The 25,722-nt window shown below is 43.5% G+C and overlaps 1 protein-coding gene across 1 annotated transcript in view; it reads left to right on the plus strand.

The window, feature by feature from the left end:
* The first annotated feature begins 8,929 nt into the window (after window positions 1-8,929).
* Window positions 8,930-25,722, plus strand: part of HACD3 (3-hydroxyacyl-CoA dehydratase 3) — a 39,413-nt gene continuing 22,620 nt past the window's right edge. Inside the window, exon 1 of the mRNA XM_026478335.4 lies at window positions 8,930-9,177. Coding sequence (XP_026334120.1) covers window positions 9,091-9,177 — 87 coding nt within the window. The 5' untranslated portion in view covers window positions 8,930-9,090. The remainder of the gene's footprint in view (window positions 9,178-25,722) is intronic.

Below are 25,722 nucleotides of genomic sequence, written 5' to 3' on the forward strand. Positions count from 1 at the left end.
AATATATATGAGTGCCTGCTATGTGCCAGGCAGAGTTGTAGACGCTGAGATTAGGGCAAGGAGCAAGCCAGCAAAAATCCTTGCCCCTTCGTGGAGATGACAGAGGGGAGGGACTTGGTTCTCATACTAATTAGTGATTTTTAGCAGGTCATTCCATCTCTTTGAGCCATGGTTTATCTGTAGAAGAGATATAACACAGTTATAATTAAGAAAAACCATTATGTGGTACAATCACACATAAAAGGAGGAAAGTGGGGGCTAGGGCAGGAAATGAGCGACTTGCTGTAATTACAACAAGAGACAGGTCCCTTGACCCCATAATCTTTGTCCTATTTTACACCATGCATTGGCTGAGAAAAAGGGAGCCTGGGAATGATTGGGAAAGTGGCAGGTGTAGAACAGAGCAATGGAAAAGCCGGGCCTCCTCTCCTTTCTATTATTACCAAGAGCAATGTGTCAGAGGTGTGTGTCATTAGGATTTATTATAATAGCACTTGTAAAAGATCTATTTGGGTGCCACGTTCCTTTCCTCATTATGTAGTTACTCACTTTGGAGGCTTTTTTTAGTTGGGCTCCCTTAAAAGAAAAGTACAGTCATTTTCACTGGGACTCCTCTGTGAATTTTCTGCAAATGACCTGAGAGTATGTTTTAAGGCTTTGAATGCACATGCACATACTAGCAAAATACAATGTAATATCTTGCAGTTCATTTCCTTCAACCAAGTGTTCCTCGAATCACTGCCATGTGCCTATCACTGTTCTAAGCACTGGGGCTGCAATAGTGAATACAGTAGACAAGATCCCTTTGTGCAGTTTACACCCTAATAAGAGGAAAAAGTCCTCGCAAAAAGCAACCAAACAAAAATACATAATTTTATGGATTAAAAAAAAAAGCAAGCTCTGGAGAGGTTAAGTCACTTGGCTAATTATGGCTTGATCTAGATTAGATTTCTTGGTTTTCAATCGTATTTTCTCTATGGTGGGCTTAAAAAGCCTCAAACCAGAGAAGGCTGTAGGGGAATATCTCCATCGTGTACCCTGGTGAGCTTGCATGTTCTGCCTAGGCCTCGCAGGCCTCGAACCAAAGCTTTGCTGAGTCTTAGCAGAATGCTTTGTGATCCTCCCAGAACAGCAGAGGATGGGAGGCTTATGAGGATCTTAGGGTCGTCTCCCCTGACGGCTTCTCATCTCCCAGGTTCTGACGAGGTGTGGGCTTTCTGCCCACCCCCTCAGAATAGAGCTGCAGAATGTAAGAATCACTTGGCTGCAGTCTAGAATGGGCTTTTCAGCAGCTGGGTATCCCAGAACTTGTATTGCAGTCATCTGGCCTCTTCTGTTTCAATATTCTCTGTTTTGATTTGTGGGACAAGGACCACTGGCAGCTGGCACCTTAATGCATTCTTCCTTTTGTTGTATAGGTAAGCAATAAACTGTCTGAATCTAAAGTGGCTCGTTGTATCTTCACTGGCTGGCTCAGTCAGGCCTGGGTCTTGCCAAGCTTGTGTGTGTGACAAAGCCTAGTCAGCTTTTTGGGGCCCTGCGCTCTAGGAACTCATCAGGAAAAGGCAAGTCGTCTAGCACACAAGGCTGAATAAATAGCATGGCAGTGTTGACACAGATCTGTGCCTGAATAACATAACAGTCACGTTCTGGCATAATGGATGGCAGGCAGGAAGTGTGAGTAAAAGCTAGGGTGGCAAGGCCAAGGGAGAACCATTCCTAGGGAAATCTGGGCTGCATCCAGAAGCCATGCCTGCTTGAGGCAATCAGGTCCTTGTCCGGGTCTGGACTTATGTTTTAGAGACCCTGACAGTTTTCTACACTGGGCCTCAGCAGAGACCAACCTAACAGTCCTTCTGTGTCTAACACTCTATGATCTTCAAGCAATGGTACTTCTCCTCTGTTACTCCTGGCATCAGCCAGACGTGGGTTCACATCCTGGCTCCTCTCCTTAGTGACAGTGATATTAGGCTTTCCTAAGCTTGGTTTCTCTCATCTATCAAATGAGTTCAGTAACAGCGCTGAGATGAATGAATGAAAATATATAACCCTGTTCTATACCAGGATCTCTTAAGATGTCCTTCATCACAGCTTTACTGGTCTGAAGAGTGTCCTCCCCAAATCCACGTCCATCCAGAACCTCATAACGTGACCTTACTTGGAAATCGTGTCTTTGCAGATGTTATTAGTTAAAGTAAGATCATGTTAGAGTTGAGTGGGTCCCAAATCCATTGACTGGTGTCCTTATGAGAAGGCCATATGAGGGTCACCTGTCTCAGTCGGTGAAGCATCTGCCTTCGGCTCAGGTTGTGATCCAGGGGTCCTGGGATCCAGCCCCGCATTGGGCTCCCTCTCAGTAGAGAGCCTGCTTCTCCCTCTCCCTCTGCTGCTCTCCCTGCTTGTGCTCTCTCTCTCTCAAATAAATAAAATCTTAAAAAAAAAGAAGATCATATGAGGAAATAAGAACAGATAACCCACAGAGAAGGTCATGTAACAACAGAGGCAGAGATTGTCATGATCCCCCTATAATCCAAAGAGCATCAAGGATTGCCAGCAACCAACAGGTTGAATTCTTGCCTAGAACCTTCAGGGGGGCGTGGTCCCGCCAGCGACTTGATTTTGGACTTCTAGCCTCCAGAACTGTAAGAGAACAGATTTCTGTTGTTTTAAGCACCCCCCCCACCACCCCCATTTGTGGTATTGTATTACTTGCTGCACTAGGAAATGAACAGACAGCTAATCTTCAGGTATGCCCTCCCCCGCATCATGAAGTCCCCAATGAGATCTGTTATCTGTCAGTCTCTGCCGCAATGGCTAGCCCTTCTTACATATTCTCCTGCACCTTTACCTACATCCAGGGTGCCTGGGGCCCTCTTGCTAATATTCAACCTTTATCTCTACTAGGCGCAACTGCTTCTCAAGGGTCTTGCACTAATGCCTGGTCATGAGCACAGGTCTTTTCTTTTCTTTCCCTAGATCCCTAAACCTGCCACGGGTGTCGAGGGCGGGGTCTACTATTCCCTTCAGCTTTGGAGAAGCCCTTAAGGGGAGGAGAGGGCAAGATCCAGGCTCCTTCTCAAGGGACTCCCTTAGCTCTCCCTGCCCCTTTAAAAAAACCCTCCTACTGGGGCTCCTGGGTGGCTCGGTCAGTTGGGCAGCTGGCTCTTGATTTTGGCTCAGGTCATGGTCTCAGGGTCCTGGGATTGAGCCCTGCATTGGGCTCTGCGCTCAGCGGGGAGTCTGCTTAAGGGTTCTCACCCCCTCTTTCTCTGCCCCTCCCCCTGCCTGCTCTCTCCCTCTCTCTCTTTCTAAAATAAAATAAATAAATCTTTCCGGGTGCCTAGGTGGCTCACTTGGTTGAGTATCCGACTTTTGATTTTGGCTCAGGTCGTGATCCTCAGGTCTCAGAACCCTGAGATCAAGCTCTGCATCCAGCTCCACTCTGGGCATGGAGCCTGCTTGAGATTCTTTCTCTCCCTCTCCCTCCACCCCTCCCCTCACTCATGCACAGCCTCTCTCTCAAATAAGTAAGTAAATGAATAAAATCTTTATTAAAAAAAATAAGTCTTTTAAAAAAATCCTAAGGAGGCCTGGGTGGCTCAGTTGGTTGAGTGTCTGCCTCTGGCTGCCGTCGTGATTCCGGGGTCCTCGGATCGAGTCCCGTGTGGGCCTCCCTGGTCAGGGGGAAGTCTGCTTCTCCCTCTGTCTGTTGCTCCCCCTGCTTGTGCTCTCTCTTTCTCTCTGACAAATAAATAAATAAAATCTTTTTTAAAAATTTAAAAAATCCTCTTGGTGTTTACTAAACTCCAAAGTCAGGTTTATCATTTGTATAAATGCCAGGCCACTGAGCAGAGTCCTTACTTCTCCTTTGACTTTTTTCTCCCTATTCTGCTTGGAAATTTTTTATTTAATCTGCATATTATTTCAAATGTTTTATTGTATGTTATTTTATTTGTATACTTTTTAATTTAAATTTAAGTTAGTTAACATATAGTAGAGTATCGGTTTCAGGAAGAGAATTTAGTGACTCATCACTAACACACAGTGCTCATCACAAGTGCCCTCCTTAATACCCATCACCCATTTAGCCCATCCCTCCACCCACCTATTCCAAATAATTTCTGTTTTACACGTGCATCCAGGTTTCTTTTATTTTAAAGATTTTATTTATTTATTCGACAAAGATAGAGACAGCCAGCGAGAGAGGGAACACAAGCAGGGGGAGTGGGAGAGGAAGAAGTAGGCTCATAGCAGAGGAGCCCGACGTGGGGCTCGATCCCATAACACGGGGATCACGCCCTGAGCCGAAGGCAGACGCTTAACCACTGTGCCACTCAGGTGCCCCCATGCATCCAGGTTTAAAGAGAAGAATTTGATGTCTCTGTTCTCTGTTCCCATCATTGTAACTGCAGAAGAGCAAGGGTTACCACATCTTAACCCCCTAAGTTGGGAAGGATCCAGGGTTATAATGAAGCAAAACAAAAACACAAGGTACGGGGGCGCCTGGGTGGCACAGCGGTTAAGCGTCTGCCTTCGGCTCAGGGCGTGATCCCCGTGTTATGGGATCGAGCCCCACATCAGGCTCCTCTGTTATGAGCCTGCTTCTTTCTCTCCCACTCCCCCTGCTTGTGTTCTCTCTCTCTCTGGCTGTCTCTACCTCTGTCAAATAAATAAATAAAAATCTTAAAAAAAAAAAAACACAAGGTACGTCCCTGTCTTGTAGCACTATGTAAAGTTGCAACTGGAATTTTTGAAAAATTTTTTAATTTGTATTTTATTTAAGTAATCTCTACCACCCAACATGGGGCTTGAACTCACGACCCTGATATCAAGAGCCACATGCTCTTCTGACTGAGCCAGCCAGACACCCCTGTAATTGGAAATTTTGTATTTTTTTATCATAAACATTTTCAATATTGCTAGTTTTGAATTCACCATTTTGCACTGCTGTGTTGTTTTTCCATTGAGCGACTATGCTAACATTCATTTGGTCATTCTCCTTGTGTAATTTCCAACGTTTCACCATGTAACACCACGAACATCTTCACCACGGAACACCACAAACACCACCAAACTTTCTTGAAGTTATTTTTATTTTTTATTTTATTTTTTTTTATTTTTTATTTATTTTTATTTTTATTTTTTTTTTTTAAGATTTTATTTATTTATTTGACAGAGATAGAGACAGCCAGCGAGAGAGGGAACACAAGCAGGGGGAATGGGAGAGGAAGAAGCAGGCTCATAGCGGAGGAGCCTGATGTGGGGCTCGATCCCATAACACCGGGATCACGCCCTGAGCCGAAGGCAGGCACTTAACCGCTGTGCCACCCAGGCGCCCCTATTTTTATTTTTTAAAAAGATTTTTATTTATTTATTTGAGAGAGAGAGAGCACACGAAGGGGGAGAGGGGCGGAGAGAGAGAGAAAGAATCTCAAGCAGACTCCCCGCTGAGCGCAGACCCAGACTAAGGACTTGATCTCATGACCCTGAGATTATGACCTGCGCAGAAGCCAAGAGTCCGACGCTTAACAAATGCATGTGGATAGATGATTATTCCTCCTACTAGTCCACTATTTTTTTACGCAAAGGGTAGCATACCAACTGTCTGCACCTGGCAACCAATCAGGCAGTTCAGAGAGCCAGGAATTATCAGAGATCAAACTGAATAGGGTGGAAAGACCACTGCCCATACCCAAGCGGTCATTTTGCACATCGTTCTAGACTATGGGTTGGCAGACCGAGAGGAAGTTTTTTCTGTCAGTGCCTGCAGTGACCATCCTCTTGGACTAGCTAGGAGGTCACAGGGACATGAGCTGGGTTCACCCAGTGCCCCAGGAGGTGCGTGGGCTGACCCAGTGAGCTGTCCTCCCCACTCAGCTCTGTGTTGGCTAGACAAACATGAGTTTCGTTAAGGGTATTTCCCTAGGTGATTCTGGGTGAGGGACAAGACAGCCAAATTCTACAGCTCGTTTTCTAAAACTTCTCCAGGGAATAGAAGATTCTGTAAAAAGGTGAACTAGGAAAATGTGCATGATCACTAGTCAAAGGCTGGAAAAAACCCCTTAATCACTGAGTGTGCGCTTCATTCACAGCGAGGATTTAGCAATGCCTCCTGTGGCCTGAGAAGGGAGAGAGGGCCCTGGCCCTGGCGGGGGCGGGGTGGGGGAGGAGGTTGCATCTAGAAGGTAGGATAGTTAGTGCTTCATTTGCATTTTTATTTGACTAGTATTATCATAAAACACCCAGCCTTACTTCATTGAGCTTGGCAGTGTTACTTGGCTCTGTCTTTTTAACCCTTCTGCCATCTTTTCGTTTTATAGTTTACCTGGACGCTACTCATTCTTCTTTCTATTTCAGTTTTTTTCTTATTGGATTTCCCCTGGAGAAAAGGGTCCATAAAAGCTGGTCTCTTTGCAGGAAAATTTAGTAATAGCTAATAAGTACAGAAAGGACTGACTCTAACTCTCTCATTTGATGGATATGCAAACTCAGGCAGAGAGAAGTTTCCAGTAGGTTAGCCATGGAGGTTAGTTGAAGCAGGCTGGATAGGCCCCCTTCCTTCGGACCTTTCTTATAGAGGATCTGGAGCAAAATGTCAAGAGTCAATCTTCTTGCTTATCCATAGCTTCCACCTTGGGTGGAGGTCAGCTGATAAGCCTCGTGTTTTCAGTACTCTGAATTGAAATTATTTTACTGTTTATTACATACCCACCACCAGAATGGCTAAAATTAGAAAGACTGAAAATACCAAGGAAATAAAGCGACTGGAACTTTCAAACATTGCCTGTAGGTTTGTAAACTGATAGAACACTTTCTGAAACTGCTTATGTCCTGTCAACTATACTAAAAACAAAGACAAAATCTGCTTACCTACTAACATGCAACATGCACCTACCCTGTGGCCTAGCATTTCTACTCCTACATATTTATCCAAGAGAATTAAGCACATTTATATACCAAAAGATAGGGACATAAATGTTCATTGCATTCCATTATTTATAATAGCTAAAAATGGGAAACAATGCAAATGTCTTTCATCACGAGAACGGATAAATAATTTGTGGTATATTCATACAATGAAATACAACACTGCAGAAACAAACTAAAACCATTCCATTTATGGGAAATTCAAGAACAGACAAAATCTACTTTATGGTGATAGAGGTCACGATAGAAATTTTGGAGGAAGGGTTGGGAAGCAAAGGTATACTAATCTAAGAGAAACCCCGGGTATGCTGGAAATGTTCCCAATCTTGATCTAGATGGTAATTAATGACACAGATATAAATGTAAGTAACAATTCAGCTTAAGATAAACATTTCAAATTTGCTCATTTCCTGTATACTTCAATTTTTAAAAAGAGCCCTATATTGGATCTGCATTGTATTAAAGACAATGCAACAACAACACTGTTATCATTTCAAAAATATTTTATTTTTAAAATTCAAGGCTATCAAGTTTACTGCTTTCATTATGGCTTACCCAGCTGACTGCATCACCTCCAACCAGTTTGCCTATTATCAATTCCTCCCCACTGATAGGTGTTCCTGCCAAGCATATATTTGATTTGGCTACTGGCCAGTTTAACAAACTTCCCTGGCTTCCATGTGTCTGTGGGATACAGGACGAATACTCCCTGAAGCAAAGACTTTCCTAACTCACTCCTTCTCCGCCTTTCTAGATCCAGGGTGTGATTTCTATTCTCCGTGCCCTTAAACCCTAGCACACAGAACGGTCCACATTTCTTCACCTTTGGACTCCTGCCCCATGCTTCCACTATCCCACCTCTGCTTCTTTCTTTATCAAAATCCTCCCCACATTTCACTGTCCAGCTCTCAAGGACTCGCTCTCAAATGTCCACCCATGGTTTCCAGACCCCTCAGTTCCCACCTGCCTGCCTTTGTAAGCTCTGTGCATTCACCATATGAAAACCCCCATATTTTATACTATCCACCCCCTGAATTAAACGTTTCCTGAGAGCCCACATCGTTTCTCTTCATCTCTGGGTCCCTGTGCTCAGCACTTCACTAAATAAATGCTAATAGTGCTAACAGAAATGAATTATAAGTTTCATTTTTGTCCCAGACTTCTGGTTTTCACAGTAACGTTGCTTCCTATTCAGTTCTTCACCGAAGCCGACTCAGGAATGAAAGTGGATACAGCTTAAATTAGACACTAATTAGCGTTGCTTCTAGTTTGGGTTTCCTATTTTAAGAGCGACAAGTCTCCTGCTCTGTCCCGTAGGATAGCCGCTGTTATGTCACTATTTAAATTAATTAGAAGTAAATAAAATAGAAAATTCAATTTCTCAGTCTCAGTAGCCACGTTCGAGTACTCAAAAGCCTCATGTGGCTAGTGGCTGCCATACCGATCAGCGCAGAATGGAACATTTCCATCACGGCATAAAGTTCTATGGGACCGCACAGAAAATCTGTGGCCTTTACGCTTACGCGATCTCCCCTCTTAGAACACTTTTCTACCCTCTTCCCACAGTGCTTCCCCTATAGCCACCATCATCCTTATTGTGTTTGTAATTGCAGGGTTCCAGGACAGCAGGCAGGGACTGTGCCTTACTGCTGTAGCTCCAGTGTTGAGCTTTGAAGCCCACCGCAATCAGTAGGCGCTTAGTAAACGTTGAATTAATAGGTGATAGAACGGGAGGGACCTTCCAGATACACCAGTCCCAAGCCCTTTCCCATGCTGATCGGTCCTTTCTGTGTCTCCAGCATTTTTCATTTTTAAGCCTATCTTGAAACATCGCCACGGAGAAGAGAGAAAAGCGCCATGCATGCACCTGCGGACTCCCACCCTCCCAGGCCGCCGCTTCAGGCTCTGGCGTCACCGGCCCTTCCCACCTTTGCCCGGCTCCGCCCCCTCCCGGCTTGAGCGGAGGCCAAGAGCTCGCGCCGCCACCGCCCCCAACCTTCATTGCGCAAGCGCACCCTGCGAGCGTGGGGTGTCTCGAGGTGGCCGGCTGCCGGCGCTCAAGAGCGCGGGGGGTTGTGGCCTGCGTTCGGCCGGCTCCAGTCGCGCACTATCCGAGGCAGCGAGGCGCAGCGATCGTCTCCCCGCGCCCTGGGCAGTGTGGCCATGGAGAATCAGGTGCTGACGCCGCACGTCTACTGGGCTCAGCGACACCGCGAGCTGTATCTGCGCGTGGAGCTGAGTGACGTGCAGGTAAAAGCCGGGGCGGGCGGCGGGACGAGCGGGGGTCGCAGCTCCCGGGAACCGCCGATCTCCCCCATCCCCTTTGTCCGGGTGCGCGCGGGAGAGCCTGCAGTGCGCCAACGGGTTAGGCGACGCGGTGCACTCTCGGCGTCCGGGCCAGGGCAGGGGCTGGCCCTTGTGGAGGAACTCCCTTAGACCCCGGGCCTGGGGCGCAACCCCCTGACGGCTGCAGGTACCTTCGGATGCTGCGTGAGCCCTGCGTGGCTCTCCGAGGCTGCCCCGGGCCTTCTCTTTGTTCACAGCCTGCGGCCTGATGGAGCCCGCGCCCGGCCCCGGAGGCCTAGCCGTCGGGGTTCGGGTTTGCCTAGGCCCTTCGAGGCATGGGATGAGCTCTTTGGGCCTGGGGTGCAGAATGACGGCTTGCTGGGTCCTGGCTGGACGTCCGGCGCTGGCCAGAGAGGTCCAGCCAGGCCCGTCTGACGTTCATAAGGCCGGTCGCCGCTGCCCCCAGAGGGGCCACACCCACCTTCCAACCGTTCAGTGATGGAAATCATTCTTGTTAATTTTAATTTTAAAATCCGGAAGACCCGGAGAAAGTGATTTCCCCCCTGTTCTGAAGGCTGTGAGCTCAGGTTTGCGGAGTTGCATAGAGAACTTAAAAATTAAGTTACATCAAGCATTTATGTTTGATTTCCTTAGCTCCCTGTATGAACAAGCCCGTGCCTCCTAAATGGTGGAGATACCAGGACCTGTGTACCCCCTGCCTCTGTCCAAACCATCCAGGATTCCAGGTTTTGAGAAACTGTGGAGTTTTCAGTCTGGAATGTTCTTTCTCCAGTCATCCTTACTCACTACTTCTCCATGACATCTGTGGCAATTTGTGATCTCCTTCACGCCACCTAACTTTCTCTGCCTTTGACTCAGTCGTTCATATTTCTATCTGTCCACCTGTCTGGCATATTTCTTGCAAAGTGTAGGTGCTCTCTGGGTGTGGATTTGAATTTGTTGAATTGCATCTTTGTTTCTGGAATTTAAACCCGTTTTCCCACTGAAAGATAAAGACAGAACTGGCCAGAATGCCTTTAAATAGGATGTGACATTACATGGTGTGTCATGTAATGTGCTAAACCAGACTGAATACTTCGCATCAGAAGAAGAGTAAATGTTCTGTGCCGTCTCCCTCTACTCCGCTCCAGGGTGTTGCAGTAAAGAAGGAAACAAAATGTTTGTTGATGGGACTCAGTCTCCATCTGGAGAGGGTTCTCAGTAACTGTGGAACACATGTTATGACAGTCTCTTTTTTAAAAAAGTAATTTAGCCAAGCATTATGTAGACTAATGAAACTCAGGCCCTCCCCTCTCTAGATGTTATCATGTAATAAGAATGTACTATTCTGCTATACTTTTGAAGCTGCAAACACTAAAGGTGTTTTTAGGGGAATAGGATGGTGGTGGTGGTAGTGGAAAGAAATGGAAATTAGTTGAACAAATGAAAGAATGCATTATACTTAGGTTTGTCTTGAGAGATCTAAAGATTTTATTTATTTATTTGATAGAGAGAGAAACAGCCAGCGAGAGAGGGAACACAGGCAGGGGGAGTGGGAGAGGAAGAAGCAGGCTCCCAGCAGAGAAGCCCGATGTGGGGCTCGATCCCAGGACCCTGGGATCACGCCCTGAGCCAAAGGCACACGCTTAACGCCTGAGCCACCCAGGCGCCCCTGTCTTGAGAGATCTAAACCTCTTCTAAGAAATATGAACACATGTTAATCATATTTGGTATATTTAGAGATATGGAAAGGTATACATTCGAAACGTATGATAGTTAAGGAAATGCAGAGGTGGAGGGAAAAATGGTAGTTTCTTTTGGAGACAGAAATCCTTTTATTTTGGGGAAAAAAAAAATCCCCCCCCCAAGCAATGTGTTAATACCACTCATAAAAGAAGTCCTCTATCCTGTGTAAGGTACTAGAGATTTACAGAGATGAGTCAGACAGCCTTGGCTTTCCAAGAGCGTACTATCTAAAAGAAGCATATTACACACACAAAAAGTTTTGTGTAGGAGTATGTTTATTGGTAGAATTGGAGTTGAATATGAACCAGGTCTCTGGTGTTAAAGGAATTTGTTACCTCTCTTATGTATTGTTAGAGATGACTTCCAGAAATGAGGTTAAGTGTTCTTGTCGGACTGAGATTGGAAGAACATCCCAGGAAGAGAAAGGCATAGACTCCTAGGTTGTCTGACTTGTTCAGTGCATTACAACCAAAGACTGCCAGGGAAACACCTGGTTAAACAAGTTGGATTTATTACTCATTGCAGCAAGTGAGAGCATAGCCCATGGGGGACAATGATGTCTCATTGAGGGGGTTAGAACTGATCATAGGATTTGGATGCTGTTGGAAAACGGGCGATTCTGTGGTTGGTTATCGGAATAAATCTTATCCGTAGGGAGGAGAGACTAGCAAAAGAATAAAGGTAATTGTTAGAGAAGTGGCAGTCACTCATTTTGGCCAAGAGAGAAAGGGTGTCTGGTATTTTGGGAGTGGCATAGCCACATTTTTGTCTGTGCTTGCACAAAATTATCAAATGACCTTTGCCTCATTTCATCAAGGTTTCAGAATAACCTTGTCCAAGGTTGGTATTCTGTGCTATTGTGGCCAATAGGAGAGTAACATGGCCAAGCTGTGAGTGACAGGCCACCCTCTGAATGTCAGGGGCTGCTGTGTTGTTTTTTTAAATTTCTCACTCAGTTGCTCAGTGCAGGGCTGTCGAACCTGTGATTCAGGCTCTGGATGAAGCAGTCCATTTATTCAATGAGAACTATTTGTGGAGTGCCTACGCCTATCTCATGACGCTAGGTGCTGGGTTGTTGGACAGCTCTCTGTCGCCCCCTGCTTTCTGGAGTTTCCCACAGTTACTGAGTTTTAATGTTGAATTCCAATTTGGGGACATCAGCTCTGCTCCCCTCCCTTTCTGAAACGCAGAGAACTGTCCAGTTTTCACATCTCTGTTCTGTCCTTGGCAGTGCAGGGCTAGTGGCTGCTGAGAACGACTACTGATGGGAGGAGGAATGGTGCACAGTAAAGATCTCCAACAGCAGCCTTGTCTGAGTGTGAGGCGAGCAGTAGCAAAGGTGCCAGCTGGAGTCCAGGGGGCTGGTGCAAGGCTATTTTCAGAATAGGGTTTATTTTCAAGATAAGCATAATAGACAGGTTTGTGCCAATAACCATAGTTGTTAAAGCATTTGTTCATTTATCAAGGTTTTGGTTTGTTTTAGTTGGAGGTGGACAAAGTACATACCCATATTTGTTTGGGAGCTGTTTGACGGATACTGTTCTTGTCCATACTTGATAGACACTCTGGTAGAAAGAGGGGTAACCGAAGACGTGAGATTGGGTTCTTGCACTTCTGCTTCCTATCCGGTGGCCAGGGATAATTCCCTTAACCCTTACGTCCCTCAGTTTCTTCATCCAAATAAATCCACTTAATTCACAGGATTGTTTTGAGGTCTGAATTGGACAATGGATTTGAAAGTGCTTTGTAAATTCTAGTTTGCTATTTTCAAGTGAAAGGATTATTCTTGTGATATTAAACCTTAGATGAGAGAGAGAAACACAAAGAGCAATAGAATAGGGTAGAGTCTATTAGCAGAGTTATCCGTATATAAAAACATATTGGACCGCAGAGGTGGCTTTGCATAGTAACAGGACAAAGGATGAACCGTTCAGGAAATTGTTTTGGGACAGTTGTTAATCCAAATAGCAAAAAGATAAAATAAGATCTCTCCTTATGTCATACACAAAAGTCAATTCCAGGGGCGTTAAGGACCTGAATGCATAAAGCCAAACTACTAAAATAAAATGCAGGAGACTATTGTTATGGCACCGGAACAGGGAATAATGTGTTCAATAAAAATGTGTTCAATAAGGCACACAAAACATAAATCCTAAAGATTAATTTAAGATGAGCTTGAAGAAGGCATCTATAGCACATGTCACTGACAAATGTCTAGCATCTGAAATACAGCAAGAACCACCTACAGATCAGTAAGAACGAGACATATTACTCATTAGAAAAAGTGACAGAAAATATAAGCAATTCAGAGTAAAAGGAAACCAGAACGGCCAGGAAGTCTAAAAGGATGCTTGATCTGAGTTGTAATCAGGGACATGTAAATTAAAGGGAGAGTAGTTGTTAGAAAAATGATAATATTTCTTAGATTAGGAAAAGTGAAAAGTCTAACATTACCAATTGTTGGTGAGATTGTTTGGCAATGGGACAGTTTTATACAGTCCCCCTCCCAGCCCCACTAAAGACCACCAGAAACAGCTTGTTTTTTAAACATTTAATTAAGTTAAATTTTATTTATTTAAATTCAGTTAATTGAACATATAGTATATTTTTCGTTTCAGAGGTAGATAGAGGTCAGTGATTCATCAGTTGTGTAGAACACCCAGTGCTCATTCCATCACGTGCCCTCCTTAATGCCCGTCACCCAGTGACCCCAACCCCCCCAACCTCCTTCCCTCCAGGACCCTCAGTTTGTTTCCTATGATTAAGAGTCTCTTATGGTTTTGAGAGACTATGGACTATGAGAAACAAACTGAGGGCCTCAGAGGGGAGGGGGTGGGGGAATGGGATAGGCCGGTGATGGGTAGTAAGGAGGGCACGTATTGCATGGTGTACTGGGTGTTATACACAACTAATGAATCATCGAGCCTTACATCGGAAACCGGGGATGTACTGTATGGTGACTAACATAATATAATAAAAAATCATTATCAAAAAAAAAAAGAGTCTCTTATGGTTTGTCTCCCTCTCTGATTTCATCTTGCTTTATTTTTCCTTCCCTTCCCCCTATGGTCTATTTTGAGAAACATCTTGTTTTAATAAGTGGCTCTATTGCTTGTTTCAATGAAGGAGAACACGTTTTGGGAATTGTGGGGCATCTCAATAAGAGGGTATTAGAAATAAGTGATTATAGGATTTGGGCTTTGGTTGGATGATTGGGAAAGGGTCTAAGGAAGTAGGGATTCATCTAAGATGGGATACTGTTAGAAAGTGGGGACAATTCTATGATGGGATATTTTGTGGATGACACAGCGAGTGACTTGTTCTTAGACAAAATTATGAGTTGACCTTATTTTGTGTCATTTTATCATGGTGTCAGAGTAACCTGAGGTGGTTTGGTATTCTTTGAGATTGTTTATGTTCAATAGGAGAGCAAAGTGGCCTTGCTGTGAGCTTTAGACCAGCTTGTAATAATTTTGAGATCTAGCTGTGAATGTCAGATCAGTTTCAGATATCAGGGCTGCTTATTTTCTTTATCTTTTTTTTTTTTTTTTGCGATTTTTATTATTTATTTGACAGAGAGAAAGAGCACAAGCAGGGGAGCAGCAGGCGGAGCAGGGAGAGGGAGAAGCATGAGCAAGGAGCCCAATGTGGGACTCGATCCCAGGACCCTGAGATCATGACCTGAGCCTAAGGCAGACGCTTAACCATCTGAGCCACCCAGGTGCCCCCCCATCTTCATATTTTAGAGTCTACTCTTCTGAATCACTTTTTACCTCAGGGATGTTACGGTCTGTGTTTTTCCACACGGTGTCATCCTCTGTACCATTAAGAGGACTAGTAGTGCAGCATTTCCGGAACAGTGCCTTACTATTATCTCTGGCATTTTTTTTTCCAAGTCATCGTGACCTATTTATAAGTTTTGATGCTGGCACTTTTTTGATCTGACCAGAAGAGGTCAACAGAATATTTCCAGATGAGGACCAGGACTCATACTCCTTCCTCAAATGGGTTTTAAGTGGCTTGTTGACTGAAAAACAATTGCAACTGTCTAGTCATGCCATCTGGAATAATAGCCAGGTTCACACATGTTCAGGCAGCGACAGGCATGTTATGACTGCCACTTGGCCAAAGCACTTACTTGTAAGGCGCTGCTATTGATTGTATTATATAATCCCGATTTTAGAGATATTAAATATGAAAGAAAATGTGCATTTTAGAATTGAAGAAATGTAGCCCATTTTGGAATTGACAGTTAATGAGTTGTAGTGAGACAGGATGAGCTCGCCCAGGTAGAAAGGACAGATCAGAGGTTACCAACTCAAATGCCCAAAATATGGTGTAGTGATGAGGAGCCCAGGTGTTTTTTTGGTCTTGATTTGAATCTGGGTTTTGCCTCTTGCTGATTTTGTAATCTCAGGTTAGTTATGTGATCTCTGTAAGCCTCAGTTGCCCGATTGTAAAATTGTTATAATAATAGTACCTATTTTATAGGGCTTTGTGTGTGTGTGTGTGTGTGTGAGCAAATAGTGTGGAACACTGTGAATGATACCTGGCGTATAGTGAGTGCCCAGTAAATGTGTGTGAAGTGAGCTGGGTGGGGAATGCGGTTAATTGGAGAGGACTGGGTTCATCCTAAGCGGGGAGCTGTTGTCATGCAAGAAGGCAGATCTGAGGTCGGCATCTGATTTTTCTAATTTGTGAACGAGAAGCTAGAAATCCAGATTTTTTTTTAATGAAAAAAAAAAAAAACCCTCACAGTTTTACACTAGACATGTATTCAACAAATGTACGGAAAGGCTTACTGTGTGCCTGGGAGTCTTCCAGACTCTGGCACTTGGGTGGGAGCACGGCAGACAGAGGTCCCTCCTCTCATGACATTTGTGTGCTGAAGCTGGTGGTGGTCAAAGAGCGACAATACAAGTGAACAAATTCATCGAACAGCTTCAGATAATACCAAACGTTATGGAGAAGGCAAAAGAAGAAAAATATGAGCAGGGATCATGAGAACTGCCTCAGATTGGGTTGTCAGGGAAGGTTCTCTTTGAGGAAGTGTCACTTGAGCAGAGACCTAACTGCGAGGAAGCTGTGCGGAATTGTGAGGACCGAATGTCACAGGGAGATGGAACAGCTCCTGCAGGATCCCTCGGTGGAAAGTACTTGCTGGTGAAGTCAAACCAAAAATCAGTACAGACATAAAACAAAAGCAATTCTCTGCAGGCCGTATAAAATATTGTGGGTTTTGGGGCGCCTGGGTGGCTCAGTCGTTGAGCGTCTGCCTTCGGCTCAGGGCGTGGTCCCGGCGTTCTGGGATCGAGCCCCACATCAGGCTCCTCCGCTAGGAGCCTGCTTCTTCCTCTCCCACTCCCCCTGCTTGTGTTCCCCCTCTCACTGGCTGTCTCTCTGTCAAATAAATAAATAAAATCTTTAAAAAAATATATTGTGGGTTTAATGTGGCCCTTTCAGATGCCAATTTATGACAGAAAACTGATAGATATTAAAAACTGGTGGCGGAGCACCTAGGTGGCTCCTTTGGTTAGGTGTCTGCTTTCGGCTCAGGTCATGACCCCAGGGTTTTGGGATCGAATCCTGTTGTCGGGCTCCCTGCTCCGTGGGGAGTCAGCTTGTCCCTTTCCCCATCCCCTGCTCATGTGCATGCTGTCTCCCTCTCCAATAAATAAATAAAATCATTAAATTAAAAAAAAAAACTGGTAGAGGTAGGAAGCAGCCATTGAGAAGTGAAGCAGAGGAGAAAGGACAGCAAAGGATGGAAAAGGAGTAGCCTGTGAGGTATAAAATCCAGACAGTGCCCTGTGGTGTCCTGGAAGCCAGGGGCAGGAGCATTTCCAGGGGGTGTAGTCAGCTGTGTCCAGTGCTGCTTAGAAGTTGAGTACGATGAGACTATATGTTGGATTTGCCAGTATGAAGGGTATTGATCTTTATAATAACAGTTTCAGTGGAGTGGTGGGGATAGAGGCTAGATCAGAGTGGATTTAAGAGTAAATTTATGGTGAGGAAGAAGTAATGATTATAGATAACTTTTAAAGAAGCTTCCTCTTGGTGGGGGGAGAGGATGAGCAGAGGAATCAGTGGTACAGTGTTCTTGGAGTTCAGAGAAGAGAGGAAGGCTTTCTTTCTAAAGGATGTGGGCCTTGAGCTGCGTTTTTTTTTTTTGTTTTTTTGTAAGATTTATTTATTTATTTATTTATTTTTGAGAGAGAGAGCGCAGGGGTTGGGGAGGGACAAAGAAAGAGGGAGAGAGAGAATCCCAAGCACACTCCCTGTTTAGCGCAGAGCCCCACTCAGGGCTTGAAAACAAAATCACAAGTGGGTCGCTCAACTGACTGAGCCACCCAGGCACCCCTTGAGCTACATTTTAAGTAAATTTGGACTCCAGGGGGATCGCAGGGGACACGTACAGGTATGTACAGCCAGTTGAGTATAATGCAGCTGTAAAAAGGAGGAGTGAGAGCTCTATGAACTGAGGAGGACAGATCTAGGTGAGAAAAGCAAGGTGTGTGAGAATGTATATTATCAGCTACCTTAAATGTAGCATATAAGGGATATAGGAATATTTGGGTATGTTTACTTAGTTTTTGGAAGGCGTGTGTGCACACGTACGGAGGAAAGATAAACCAGAAACTCCTGAAATGCTTACCTGTGGGTGGTGGGTCGGAATTTGGTGGAGAGAGATAGGTTTGAGGTAGGACTTTTGAAGATACGTTTCTACAAAGTTTGACTTTTGGCCGATGTGAATATTTTACATATTCAAAAATAAAACTCAATAAAAAAAAGAATACAATGGCAAATCTTGAAATTCAGCGCAAACAGAAAAAGGACCTAACTGTGTATTACGTTGATCACATAACCAGCAGATGAATAAGTTAATGCAGGTACCTCTGAACACAGGACTCTGGTTCTTGAGTAGAATATGCCTTCTAAGAACAAAAAGATCTGCAGATAAATGTTGTACTTTACCCAGGTTTAGTGTCAGTGAAAATACTGATATAATTCTGAAACTTTCTGAGGCTCAAATAAGTCAGTGTGTTAATGCTATTAGCGCCATGCTTTTCACTGTAAAAAAAGAGATAAAAATATTGAGTAACAGAAGATGAGAAGCTCTATAATAGTAAATTTGAATCGGAAGTTTAAATATGACGACATGACTTTACAATTCCTAGAACACTCGCTATTGAGACGTTCCCTCCCAGAACTCAGCAGCCCAACTGTGAGAAACCCAAATCACACAGGGAGGTCACACATGTAGGTCCTCTGGTCAACAGTCCCGGCTGAACTCCCAAATGACAACCAGTGTCAACTCCGAGCCGTGGGGGTGACCCATCTTGGATGTTCCAGCCCAGGATATGACAGCCCTAGCCACCATCATGTGGAAAATAACTGTCCAGCTGAGCCCAGTCAATCTGCATAGTTTAGTTTAAGATAATAAACTAGTTGTTTTAGGCCACCAAGTTTTGCATTACAGTAGACAACTGAAACGAGTAAACATTTTTCAGGCAGTTGTTTGAATGGAAACTGTTTATTGGAGGATATAGAATTTTTGTTCCTACGTGTGAGGTAATTGTGGTAATTATGTACGAGAACGTCCTTATATTTAGAAGCAGCAGGCTGAAAGGCTTAGAGGTGAAATATCTGCAACTCTGTGAAATGACTGAGAAGAGTCGTGTGTATAAAAAGCAAGTGTGATGAAATATAATCAGTTGATGAATGGCATATGAGTATTCATTATACTATTTTTTCCTCATTTTTTTTAAAAGATTTTATTTATTTGACAGAGAGAGAGACAGCCAGTGAGAGAGGAAGAAGCAGGCTCATAGCGGAGGAGCCTGATGTGGGGCTCGATCCCAGAACGCCGGGATCGCGCCCTGAGCCGAAGGCAGACGCTTAACTGCTGTGCCACCCAGGCGCCCCTTTCCTCAGTTTTTTTTTTTTTTTAAAGATTTTATTTATTTATACGACAGAGACAGAGATAGCCAGCGAGAGAGGGAACACAAGCAGGGGGAGTGGGAGAGGAAGAAGCAGGCTCATAGCGGAGGAGCCTGATGTGGGGCTCGATCCCATAACGCCGGGATCACGCCCTGAGCCGAAGGCAGACGCTTAACGACTGAGCCACCCAGGCGCCCCTTTCCTCAGTTTTTTTTTTTTTTTAAAGATTTTATTTATTTATACGACAGAGACAGAGATAGCCAGCGAGAGAGGGAACACAAGCAGGGGGAGTGGGAGAGGAAGAAGCAGGCTCATAGCGGAGGAGCCTGATGTGGGGCTCGGTCCCATAACGCCGGGATCACGCCCTGAGCCGAAGGCAGACGCTTAACCGCTGTGCCACCCAGGCGCCCCTCCTCAGTTTTTTTTAAGCGAATTAAAAATTCGAAATAAAAAATTGCGGGGGGGAGATGCCCAACATCCACCTGTGTGTTTGATGATTCACTAGAAGAACTCATGGGATCCAGCATATAGTTGTACTCCTGGCTAAGGTTTATTACAGTGGAAGGATACATGACAGGATCAGCGAAGGATTAAAGACACAGGTGAAGTGTGGGGAATTTCCGTGCACAGGCCTCCTCATCCTCTCTTCTTCCTGGAGGGTATACACTTGAGTTGCTCTTTTTTTTCCAGCAGTGAAAACTGCAGTAACTTATGTGTAATGGTCCTGCCCAGGGAAGCCCATTGGAGAGTCAGCACCCATGCACCCAAATTCTAGACTCCCAGAAGGAAAGCTGGTGTTCACCACTAATCACGTTGTTTGTAGGCAGAGTCTGGGCACAGTGAGCCAACTGTTAGGGGATGGAGGAAAGCCAGGTTTCCCCATGCCAGCCAAGGGCTGATCTTGGAAACAGTCCCTTATAAAGATAGCAGCCTCCTGCTGCTGTATCCCTTTTTTTGTGCATACATTAATCACACACATGTGCAAAACTAAATACACATGATTTAAATGAGATCTAAATATCTAAAGCCTTAGGTAGCAGATAGTTTACTGAACTCTGTAGTTCTGTCAGAAATTATGAAAATGGGATGAATTGATTTAATTTCAGTTCACTAAATAGTTAAGGAGACTTTAGGGATTCAGAGATGAATCGCTGCCATCAAGAAACTCAAGTCTAGAGAGGCAGATAAACCAATAAGCAATACTTGCGGAACAGTGTGATAAGTGTTACAGGAAAGGTGAAGACAAAGTAGTAAGGAAACTATTAATTTTAATGTTGGAGGTGAGTAGGAGGGAAGAGGAATTAATATTTGGTGCGGACTTTGAAAAATGAATAGTATTCAACAGATGTGGCAGTTTAGAAGGGCATTCTAGGCAGAGGAAGGAGAACAACCAGACTCTGAGTGCTTACTAGTTACCAGATTCTGTACCTATTATTATGATCCAATTCTTACAACCATCTTGTGAAATAAGCGGTGTTACTGTTATTTTAAAAATAATGACAGTGGCTGTGGATTTGAAAGTGAATGATAGAAATAAAAAGTGGTATAAGTAGGATTTGAACCCAGGTCCATCTAACTTCAAAGTCACCTTTTCCCCTTTTCCCTATCCACTCCTCTTTTTATAAGCAAAAGCACAATTCCTCTACTGGTAAGAGATGGGCTAGGTTGTGCAGATCCTAGAAACAACTGCAAATGCTCAATAGAAGCCTTAAAATCATCAAAGAGTGAACAGGTTAGAAATTTATGGTGGGAACTCTGGTAAAGCTGAATCCCGAAACTGCTTTTGCCTTGAAAACTTTAGCTCAGCTGAGTGGACTTGAACTTTGACCTTGACATCCTGACAGAGTGCAGGGGACAGAATAAGACCAAAGCCCACCAGAGATACCATATATACTAGGAAACCCTTCTCCCCATAAACTACTTCGGAGGACCAACCTCTCCGGGTAAGGATGAACTACAAGTCAATCCATCCCAGCTCCCCATCCCCAGAGGCCTTAGCACCGAGCAAAGTAGAGGAAAAGGTCCTTGAGGAGTTAAAATCATTAGTTGGCTCTTAAAAGATTATATAGCCCAAATGTACACAATTTTGAAGATCTAAAAATCCTCAGGTCATGAATTTTGTTTAAAGTGGTCTCAACTGGTAGAGCGCAGCTTCTAGGTGCCTGGCAGAATCAAACACAGATCTCTGTGATCTGGCTCTGCTGAAATCAGATAAGAGTTTTAGACAAAAAAGTATTTTTAGGGGCGCCTGGGTGGCATAGCAGTTAAGCGTCTGCCTTCGGCTCAGGGCGTGATCCTGGAGTTCTGGGATCGAGCCCCACGTCGGGCTCCTCCGCTGTGAGCCTGCTTCTTCCTCTCCCACTCCCCCTGCTTGTGTTCCCTCTCTCGCTGGCTGTCTCTATCTCTGTCGAATAAATAAATAAAATCTTAAAAAAATATATTTTTAGAGATAGAAAGGTCAGTTCATAATGATAGAGATTTGAATTCATCAGGAAGGTAGAACAACATTAAAGTTATATGTAACACAGCCTCGGTAACACGTAAAGTAACAGAAGTAGAAGGAGAAACAGACGAGTTGACAGTATCGTGATTTCTCAGTAATGAACAGAATAACAAGATAAAATTCCGTAAAGATACAGATTACGTGAGCAAATAGTTAACAGGAAATCCAGTAAACATATCTAGAACTCTGTGTCTAAATTCCAGAACACACATTTAGGTTCACGGGAAACATGTAGACAATTTAACTCTACCCTGCTTCCGAATGCAAGTCTCCACAAATTTGAAAGGATTAAAATCATACAGAGAACGCCCCCTGATCACAGTGCAGTTCAGGTGGGAGTTAATAACAAGATAACTAGAAAATCTCATGTGTTTGGAAATTAAATACTTCTCAGGAACCCATGTGTCAAGAAAGAAATGATAATATTAGGAAATACGTTTGACTGAGTAATAATGAAAATACTACATTCAAAGCTTGAGAGATGCAATCGAAGTAGAGATTGGCAGGAGATTTATATTCTTTTTTAAAAAAATGGTAGCTGACATATTATACTAGTGTCAGGTGTACAGCAGTGATTTGACATCTATACACATTATGAAATGATCACCGCAGAGAGTCGTTACCCTCAGTCACCATACAAAGTTATAATAATATTATTGAGTCGATGCCCTTTACTGTACTTTGTGTTCCTGTGACTTATTTATTTTATAACTGGAGTTTGTACCTCTTAAGCCCCTTCACCTGTTTCACTCATCCCCTTACCCCTCTCCTTTCAGGCAACCACCGGTTTGTTCTCTGTATTTTTGAGTCTGTTTCTGTTTTGCGTTTTTTGTTTTTTTAGATAGAAGTGAGATCATACAGTACTTTTCTTTTCCTGTCTGACTCATTTCACTTAGCATAATAGCCTCTGGGTCCAGTCATGTTGCCACGAATGGCAAGATTTCCTTCTTTTTGATGGTTCATATTCCATGGTGTATATATGTCGCATCTTCTGTATTCATTCATCTGTGGACGGACAGTTCTGTTGCTTACGTATTTTGGCTGTTACAAATGATGCTGCTATGAACACAGGGATGCATATATTTCTTCGAATTGCTGTTTTCATTTTCTTTGGGATAAATACCCACAAGTAGAATTGCTGGATTGTATGGTAATTCTATTTTTAATTTTTTGAGGAACCTCCATGCTGTTTTCCATCGTGGCTGCACTACTTTACATTCCCACCAACGGTGCACGAGGGCTCCGTTTCCCCCGCGTCCTTATCAAGCTGGGTTTTTTTTTTTTTTGGATAATAGCCATTCCGACAGGTGTGAGGTGATACTGTGGTTTTGATTTGCATTTCCCTGATGATGAGCGATGGTGAGCATCTTTTCATGTGTCTGTTTCCCATCTGTATGTCTTCTTTGGAAAAATGTCTATTCAGATCCTGGGCCCATTTTTTAATTGGATTTTTTTTTGAGGTTGAGTTGTAGATGAATTCGTGATATATTTTAGATATGAATCCCTTATGGTATCTATCACTTACAAATGTCTTCTCCCATTCAGTGAGTTGCCTTTTTTGTTTTGTTAATGGTTTCCTTCACTGTGTAAAATGTTTTAGTTTCATGTGGTCCCATTTGTTATTTTTTACTTTTGTTGTCCTTGCCTGAAGAGTAAGACCCCCCAAAATACTTCCTTTTCTTTTTTTTTAAAGATTTATTTATTTATTTGAGAGAGAATGAGAGAGAGAGAGAGAGAGAGAGAGAGAGAGAATGCACAAGCAGTGGGGAGGGGCAGAGAGAGAGGGAGAGAGAGTCTGAAGCAGATTGTGCTGAGCACGGAGCCCAATGCATGATTCGATCTCACGACCCTGAGATCATGACCTGAGCTGAAACCAAGAGTTGGACACTCAACTGACTGTGCCCCCCAGGCGCCCCCAAAAAGGTATTTCAAAGACCAATGTATGGGAATTTACTATGTTTTCTTTTAGGAGTTTTATTGTTTCAGGTCTTACATTTAAGTCTTTAATCCATTTTGAGTGTATTTTTGTATATGATGTAAGAAAGTGGTCCAATTTCATTCTTTTGCAGGTGGCTGTCCAGTTTCTCCAACACTATTGATTGAAGAGATTGTCCTTTCCTCATTGCCTATTCTTGCCTCCTTTGCCATAGATTAATTGACCGTGGACGTGTGGCTTTAATTCTGGGCTCTCTGTTCTGTTTCATTGATGTATGTGTCTGTCTTTGTGCAAGTACCGTACTGTTTTAGCGTACCGTGTATATACTGTAGCTTTGAAATCAGGGAACATGATGTCTCCAGCTTGGTTCTTTCTCAAAATCGGTTTAGCTACTGGGGTCTTTTTGTGGCTCTGTATACATCTTAAGCTTATTTATTCTAGTTCTGTGAAAAATGCCATTGGTATTTTGATAGGGATTCCATTTAGTCTGTAGATTGCTTTGGGTAGTGTGGACGTTTTAACCATATGAATTCTTCTTTTTTTTTTTTTTTTTTTTGATATTCTTTATTTTTTTATTTTATTTTATTTTTTATTAATAATGATTTTTTATTATATTATGTTAGTCACCATACAGTACATCCCCGGTTTCCATATGAATTCTTCTGATCCATGAGCATGGAATATATATCTTTCCATGTATTTGCATCCTCTTCCATTTCTTTCATCAGTGTCTTACAGTTTTCAGAGTACAGGTCTTTCACCTCCTTGGTTAAATTTATTCCTAGGTTATTTTATTCTTTCTGATGCAATTGCAAATGAGGTTGTTTTCTTAATTTCTTTCTGATAATTATTAGTGTAGAGAAGTGCAGGCGACTTCTGTATATTGATTTTGTCTCCTGCAGCTTCCTGGAGCTCGTTTGTTAGTTCTACCAGTTTTTGGTGGAGTCTTTCTGGCTTTCTGTATATAGGTTCACGTCATCTGCAAATAGTGACAGTTTTACTTCTCTTTTACCAGTGTGGGTGCCTTCTGTTTTTGTTTTTTGTCTGGTTGCTGTGGCTGGGATTTACAGTACTGTGTTAAATAAAGTGAGGAGATTGGGTATCCTTGTCTTCCTGATCTTAGAGGAAAAGCTCTCAGCTTCTCACCACTGAGTATATATGATGTTGGCTGTGAGTCTGTCTTGCATGGCCTTTATTATGTCGAGGTGTATTCCCTCTACACACACTTTGTTGAGAGGTTTTATCATAAACAATGATAAATTTTATCATTGTATTTATCATTGGATGTGGAATTTTGTCAGATGATTTTTCTTATCTATTGAGATGATCATATGACTTTTATCCTTCGTCTTGTTCAGGTGGTGCATCGTGCTGATTGATTTGGGATATCGAACCATCTTTGCATCTCTGGAATAATCTCACTTGATCATGGTGTATGATCCTTTTAATGTATTGTTGAACTCAGTTCGCTAATATTTTTTTTTAAGTTTTGAGAGAAAGCACACAGCCCAGGGGAGGGGCAGAAGGAAAGGAAGATGCAGACTCCCTGCTGAGCAGGGAGCATGATGTGATGAGGGGCTTGATCCCAGGACCTCAGGACCATGACCTGAGCTGAAGGCAGATGCTTAACTGACTGAGCCACCCTGGCGCCCCTCAGTTTGCTAATATTTTGTTGAAGATTTTTGCTTCTTTGTTCATCAGAGATATTGGTCTGGTTTGTTGTTGTTGTTTTTGTGGTGTCTGTCTGGTTTTGGTATCGGGGTAATGCTGGCCTCATAGAATAGGTTTGGAAGTGTTCCTTTCTCTTCAATTTTTTGGAATAGTTTGAGAAAGATGGGTATTAACTCTTCTTTAAATGTTTAGTAGAATTTACCAGTGAAGCCATCTGGTCCTAGACTTTTGTCTGTCAGAAGTTTTTCGACTACTGATTCAATTTCATTCCTTTTTCCTTCCAAGTGATTTAGATTATGAAAAACACATGAGTTGGGCAAGAAATGACCTGGGTGGGAACCTTACCTCCAAGACATTCTAGAACTTTAGCTTTAATGAAAATATTTACATCAAAACCCTGTTTCCCTTACTGAGGAACCATGCCCCTGGAAGTATAGCCTCTTTTGCTGAGGTTCCCTAACTCCCTCTTCCTGCCACAGAGAAGATCATCTAGAATTTTAGCTCCTTTGGGTGAGCAAGCATCTCAGCCTGAAGTCTGTACTCCCACTAGTGAGGTTCTCAACATAAAGCCTGGCTCAAATGCCACACCCCCACCCCAAGCCTTCATTCTTTCCCTTTTCCTAACACTCTTGGCTGTGAATAGAGCACGTAGGCTCCCTCTCCCCATTGGTATACCCCTCTCCAACCATCTATCTTACTGGTTTCCTTCCTT

The sequence above is a fragment of the Ursus arctos genome, unplaced genomic scaffold, assembly GCF_023065955.2.
Source record: "Ursus arctos isolate Adak ecotype North America unplaced genomic scaffold, UrsArc2.0 scaffold_28, whole genome shotgun sequence".
Classification (NCBI taxonomy): domain Eukaryota; kingdom Metazoa; phylum Chordata; class Mammalia; order Carnivora; family Ursidae; genus Ursus; species Ursus arctos.